Genomic DNA, 7,523 nt, shown 5'->3' with positions numbered 1-7,523 from the left:
CCTCCCTCCTGAGTCGAATGGCACTGCCAGAATTACCGACTTTTGATTGGTTCTGAGACAAGTATTTTGAAGGATTTGATTGGACAGCTGAATTAGTACACTTTGTGAATTTATACCGAGTATATTGTCTTGAGGTGACTGTATTTTTATTCGAGGAGGAATACGTCATTTTTCTGAATCGCGCAATTATTGTAGGACAAAGGGAGTATATCGCAATGTACGGCAATGTAATTGAACTCTATGGCAATTTATCATCATTTTGAGGGCGTAAGAATTATTTTGACTCAAAAATTACTGGTTGGTTCAAAAGTCCCGCTAAACCGCCTCTTTCAAATCAACGTCGAGCCATGACATACACCAAATACACCAACGCCATGGATACAAGAGTCTGGAAACTGTATCTGACTGAGCTGCTCAAGTTCGAAATTGATGGGCCATCTGTGATTTTGGCTTACAATTTTGACTGTCATGTGTCTTTGGCGTCGCATGATATGGTGTCGTCTGAATTGTTTAGCGTTTTGGAACCATTGCCCAAGAATTCGACAAGCTTTGGATGTTGGTGTCATGGGGCCATTGAAGAGCAGCAGCTGAAAAATGCATGGCTATAGTTAAGCGCACTATTGGAGCCTGGGAGGGCATGCCATGTGAAACCATCACTCGCTCATTTGAAAATTTGTTGCCACGGACTCCTGTAGTTTATCTTGTCACTTAAAAAAATATGTTGCATTTTCGAGATATTTTTGGTTTTATAAAAAAACATATATTTTTTATAGAATTAAAAAATATGGTAAAATTGAAAATGCTATCTTTGTAGTAATATTTAACATAGTTTATAAAAAGAATTCTATATACAATATATTTTTAATATAATATAAATACGAGAATAGAACAATGGACGGCCTCATCGTGATGTGATGAATTCGTTCAACGAATACTCGTTCGGGCTCTTGAATCATGCCTTCTTGTCGCATTAAGCCTGCTTGGTCGAAGCGTTGAAGCTGTTGATGACAACGCCTACAAGTTGCCTCACACGTCGAAGGAGAGGCAAGAGCAAATGGGGATGTTATCGCAGATCGTGTCGTGACTGCGTGAAGTGTTTAAGGCTGCGCGGTACAAACGGGATGGCGTGGCGTCGGCCGATCTGGAACGTGACTGACTGACGAGTTGGTAGAGTCCAACCACGAGCTCGAGGCCATTGCACAATGCGACAACGAGTTAGTCGACCTTGCTGGGAAAGACAGAATGCAACTCCCACCGAAGGAGTTTGTGACTTGCCTAGACATCATCCAATCATGTTTCAGCATCAATAAACTGCAATGTCATTGGCAAATTTTCATGTTCGCACCAGCGAAATTTTCGAATGGTGGACAAAATTATCCTTCCCGATTTCAGCAAGCTCAATGCTACCCGTCTCCTAGAGACGATTCTGGTCGCGAAGTTGCTCATGTCCTTGGTGTACCTAGCCGCACCAAGCGAATATGACATAATCAGCGAGATGGGCACTTGCCATACGATACCTTCAAGAAACGCAGGAAGATCGAACCGGGCGGTCGATGCGGGGTATTTCCCGATTCAAGAGGTTTAGTCGATATTTAAATGTTAGAGTTAATCTATGCTAGAGACCACTGAGATTGTCACATGGATCAAACAAACTACATCATCGAGAATGGCAGATGTCCTGCCTTGCCATCAAGAAGTCGACAGCAGACTACGCCACGCTCCTCATACCCCTTCAACGATTCTGCTCTCACCACGGATTTTCTTACTAACCCTGCCAAAAACAAGCTCAAACTAAACGTGTTTGACGGAGATCGACGATGATATCGCCAACGAATTCCACCACGAATACCGTCTCTACTAGAAAGACAGCGTATACAACGTCGATGATACGGGGATGTACTACAACCAACCTCCCAGATCAATGTGAGAAGTACGTGGTGGCAGCTTCAAGATAATTACCAATAAATGCACACAATTCGCATGAGCGCGGTGCTACCAGCAAAAGCAAGTGGTGAGATTTGCCTCTATTAATCATCACGCGTGACGTACGTGATGGCCGGTTTGAAACAAGCAAGTTCCATACGTTTCCCAAGAAAGCCCAGTACGCGATGCAAGCGAATGCCCGGATGGATGCACGCGTGTGTGCACTTTACCTGCTTGACATCCTTGGCCGTGGTATTGATGGCCCTTCGGTTGTGCTTGTGGACAACTTCTAAAGCCATGTTTCCTATATATCCTGTGGTGCAAGGCACCTAAACAGTGCCTTGCACCTTGTAGTGTTTAGTAAACACTACAAAAGCGCCATTCTGAGATGTCGACGTTTTATTGCTAAACGCTAATCCTTGCATCATTGAAGTTAAACCAATCTCGACTACGTTTTTCCCCATGGCAAGTTGGTAAAATGTCAAAAAAATCCGGATGCGTAGGTAAATTCGTACGGATAATTGAATGCATACACATCAAGATTTCCGTGTGCGCCAATATTTACCTGAATCCCATATACTTCTTAAAAATGGACCCAAAGAGACCACTTGGTATAAATTCAATTACTCGATTATTATTGCACCCATTATTACTCACCAATCGACAATCCGAACCGAAGCTTGTGTTGGGCCTTTACGGGCCTATCGAAATTACGGCTTCTTTACGTACACATGTCAATTAGAAGTTAAACAGATGTAGGAATGCAAGCCAAGTTGTACTATCTGTGTCCCGAAATACTTGAGTACCACTCTGTTTGGCAATTATTGCAGACAAGTCGAATTTGTCATCTTTCCCTGCTCGGATTGGCCTAAAATTGAGTGGCTAATCGAAGCACATTATGATCCATACGAGCATATTTTTAATCCATTCTACTTGCAAAACTGCCAACGTGAGGTCGATGCAAACAACTCATACAATATCCAAGTCAAATCTGGCTGACGACCAGAGAGGTGCGCTATATGAAGAGCTACTCCTGGTTAGTGTAAACGGGAAACTGTCGCGTGCGGCCATTGCGTCAGTTGCAACCACCTTTGGCGTGCACTCGTCGACTGTGTCAAGGATCTGGCAACGCCGCCGATAATCGACACTACCAACGTGAAGTCACGAGTTGCCAACGCTGGATACCCGAAAACCTACACTGTGTCTGAAATCGAGCAACGAATCAAAGCGACACTAGCCCAACGACAGACTAACGTGCATTGGCAGCGACATTTGGCGTTTCCACGTGGACGACCTGGAACTTCATTCAAAACATGTGGGTCACACGACCAAACCCAGGCTGACACCGGAGCACAAGTAACGGCGCTTGAACTTCTGCACAATGATCATGCATGACTACAGTAAGCAAAATGACAATGAGTTGTACAATATCGTGCACATAGATGAAAAATGGTTTTACATTACCAAGCTGCGCCGGCACTTCTACCTTTGGTATGACGAAGAGAACATGCCACGGCACGTTCAATCGATGAGCCGCATCAAATAAGTGATGTTCCTCGTTGTCGTTGCTCGGCCGAGAAATTGATGGGATGGGAAACTTGGCTGCTGGACCTTCGTGTCACGTTGTCCAGCCCAACGAACCAGCGTGAATCGACTTGCTGGCACAATCGCCACCACAACAATGAACGTCTCCAAGCCTGTGTACCGATCTTTCCTTGTCGATAATGTTATTCCAGTGATCAAGACTAAGTGGTGTTGGCTTACCGATAACAACGATGGCATTTTCTATCTGCAACAGGACAGTGCTCGTGTCCACGTTGCCGCCGATGACCCTGCAGTGAATCTGGCTGTCCAGAACTCATCGTTTTCAATCCAAATCCGAAACCAACCTGCCCAAAGTCCAGATCTAAATGTGTTAGATTTGGGCTTTTTCAACTCAATTCAAGCGTGGCAACAGACCAAGGAACGCCAAACGATTGATGACCTGGTGCATGCTGTGGAGAAGTTCTACCACGACTTGTCTCCGAAAACGTTGGGAAATACGTTCGGTACCCTGCAGCGCGTCATGCAAGCCGTCGTCAAAGCGAATGGTGACAATAGTTGCAAGATCCCTCGAAGTAAATACAAAGATGACGACATGGCTACGTTGGAGGAGTTGGACCAGCGAAGTGAAGAAGAGAGCCGTCTGGACGAATTGAGTGAGCTTGTCGACATCATTGCAGTCTAAACTTTTTAAATGCAGATTCTTCATACTTGGATTTTGTATGGCCTAAGTATTCGTCTGCAATTATTGCTAAACACAGTGGTAGATCAGAATACGCGTATACGGATCCTTGAATAAGAGTATGTTCACGGTATAAAATTATTCTACATATCCAATTTCATGGGTGTAAGGAACGATGAAATCAAAGAAAATGAGTGTCTCAGAACGAATCAAACGGGCAGATAAGACATTTCTGACAGTGCCATTCGATCCCGGAGGGGGTTTACTCCGAAACCCTCTTATGTAAGAACCCACCAACTTCACACAATAACTACACTAGCTATAGCTTAGCCTTTACTTGCTCAGTAGTGCAGGCCATCTTTCTTCCCAACCTAGCCCTTCTTTCTGCTGGCAACTGACACCTTCATGTTGCCGTCGATAACTCCCTGCTGCTTGGCCGTGAACTTTCTGCGGTTGGTAGAGTGGTGACAGTCATACTTGACCGCTAACACCTGTGCGATACCCCTGGGCAATCGAGACCAGGAAGTCTTGCTGCTGCTGAGCAGGATCTTCCGAAGGATGGCCTCACGGACTTCGTTCGTCACGTCACGCTTGTTTACACGCATAATGATTGGTCACAGATTTATTTGAGTTAAAGTATGTAAAATTCAAGGGGGACTTGGGTTAATGTTCCTGCGAATTTCCTCCTCATTGACTCATGCATCTGAAGCTCGTGGCGTACTTGCTCCTTTGGACCAATCAAGCACATGAATCAAACGTAAGGAAGGAAACAGACAAGTTTAATCATAACATCCAAAACAAAAAATGACGTATCACGACCCCCCCTCCGTATAACACCTAAGTATTGTTGGACGGAGGGAGTCGTAGTTTTTGGTGTTGCTCCATACAAGATCATGTAGGAAAAACTTGGAGCTCGCCTACGTCGCAGCAGAAGCGCCTGGCCATGGTGAAGCGTGCCATCTTTGCCAGGGATAGTATCGTCTTGAGTTATACATCAGAACTTTGAAAATGCTCTTCCAGATTTTAAATTTCATTGGTTTGTATTTTTACTGCATACAATGTCCAATGTGTGGAAAGAGAATTTCTATAGGACATCCTTATAGAAAAAGCTCAACGAGCCTGGGACTTCTTGCTGGGACTAATTCAAGACTCACAATGTTTATACAACTGCTTTATCGCGTCGTATGCTTTGGTTAACGAACTGACCATTGCATCGATCGGATATCTGTGGCCCTTGAACTGTGTAGACATACAGCGAAGGGCGGCATGGTACGCCAGAGTGGTCATCGAAGAATTTTCAATACTGGAGTATGATTGGGCCAGGAGATTGTACTAGGATTCAACTTTCAGCCAAGTTGTATCCAATCGGCGCATATATAATCTTTGCTGGACTCTGTAGTCAAAACAATTGCAGGCCGTGAAATGAATGAGCACTTTGTCATTGTAATACGGACTCTTGCTGACATAGACTTACAGGAATTTTGTCTTGTTTGACACTGTATGATGTGCACTCTGAAAAGATAGATAATCGTTTCACGCAGTGGTGCAACGGTCAGTGCGACGGCATCAGAGTTATTGAGGCGGATCAAGCATTTTCCAAAACTGAAAGTATATTACAATCGCAAAAATACGATACGATACAAAAATGCAGGCTTCGACTGCTGGACGAAAAATTTCCATCACTATTTTAATCCGTATTTTCAGCTGCTCAACTTCAGCAATCACTTGCATAGGTAGGACCATTTCAAAGCTGGGGCGAGTATCGTCGACATTGGCCTTCTCACATGCTCGAATCGCTCGCTTGATCATTTGCGAGGCGCTTGAGGTGATGAGTTCATCCTCACCGTCGATGATCACTTCGACTAACCACGCATCGCGAAGGTACCGTTTGAAGGGAGCCATGACACCCACGTTTAGGGGGTTTTCGGAGCGACTTTTCGTCAGCCATTTTTGGAGTTCGACAAACAACGCTGACATTTCATCGACTTTGGGAACATTCAATCGACAAACACAATTGGTCAAAACAATAGCCAATGAATAATGTCCATTCATGACCATCCAAACGACTCTTGCCATTCATCGACTCGAATGTCGTCGTCCACGTCACTGAAGGCTCCACCAACAAAGCGTGCCGCCAAAGTCAAGAGGGCTGTGACGGCTGAAAAGTCTGCCAAGACTGTGTGGACCGCCGACATGGTGTCGACGCTGTTGGATCGGCGTTGCGACGACTTCGCGGCAAGCTTTGAACTACATAGAAGCGCAGCTCAATTGTCAGTCTTGTGGGGAAAGATCGCTTTGGCTGTAAATGTACAACATGGAACAAACATATCAGCGTTGGCAGCAAAGAACAAGTATTCCAGCCTTAAGCGCGAGTACTCTGCCATCCGAATGGCCGAGAAAGAAACTGGAAATGCCCCCCCTGTGGTGTACCCCATGTATTGGGACTGTCTTGTTTCGGCTCTGGGCAGCAAGGAGTCTGAGCCGAGGTCAATAGTCCAATTGTGCAACACTAAAGTTGCCTCAATTACCATTGCCATTTTCTTTGCTGACTTGAATTCCAAAGGCTTTTTGAACAATCGAAACTTGTTTTTCCACAAACCAAAGCATTGCTCGACAACGATTCGAGTGCGCGAGTGAACCAAGTTGTAGTGAGCCTCAGCACTGTCCATATTGGGTACAATTTGAAAAGGAGTGAGAACATGGGACAACAGAGTAAATCCAGCGTCAGCGAGGATTAAACCACCAGGGGGAATGATCTTGTATTGACCAAGGACAGAGTTCCGGAACAACATGCGATCGTTCTGCGACCCTGCACGCAGCGAGTACGCCATGAATCGCTTCCTGTCGTCGACCAAGGCCAACAAATTGAAATACAGGAAAACCTTTTCGACAGTACCAACCAACCTTCATGATCTCTGAATCGCTTGATCATGACAAGGCACCCATCCACAGCACCACACACATTTGGAAAGCCAGCAATGTTTTCAAAACCGTTTGAAATGGCAGACCACTGCGACAACGTTGACGGCAGAGTAACAGTGAGACCCAAATGAACATGTTGTAGCAAAATCAAAACTTCCAGCACATGCTCGTGAGCTTTTGTAGTTCCAATGCCAAACACGAGAGCAGTACAATCGAGACCATCACAATGAGTTAGGTAGTACAATGTCAAAGCCGTTCGGTCCATTATATCCAAACGTGACGATGGGTGCAAAGGATCGTGCATCTTGTGCCACGACAGTTCGATTCGTTTTGAAATCTCCAAAACGGTTGCACGCGTACAGCGCAGATATCGGACAAACCACTCATTCTGACCACCACTGGCTTTGATCTTGCGCCACACAGAGACACCATCAACAACATACGTGTTCCTGCG

At 45.1% G+C, this 7,523-nt stretch overlaps 1 protein-coding gene across 1 annotated transcript; it reads left to right on the top strand.

The window, feature by feature from the left end:
- Window positions 1-6,235: 6,235 nt before the first annotated feature.
- On the top strand, window positions 6,236-6,784 carry H310_02484 (hypothetical protein; the record flags this gene model as incomplete). The annotated part of the gene is made up of 1 exon (XM_008866015.1): window positions 6,236-6,784. One exon carries the CDS (start codon window positions 6,236-6,238, stop codon window positions 6,782-6,784), a length of 549 nt encoding a protein of 182 aa, XP_008864237.1.
- Between the last annotated feature and the right edge of the window lie 739 nt (window positions 6,785-7,523).

This window comes from Aphanomyces invadans, assembly GCF_000520115.1.
Source record: "Aphanomyces invadans strain NJM9701 unplaced genomic scaffold supercont1.3, whole genome shotgun sequence".
Classification (NCBI taxonomy): Eukaryota; Oomycota; class Saprolegniomycetes; order Saprolegniales; family Verrucalvaceae; genus Aphanomyces; species Aphanomyces invadans.
The sequence above is the reverse complement of the archived record's forward strand: the minus strand, read 5'-3'. Positions and strand labels throughout refer to the sequence as shown.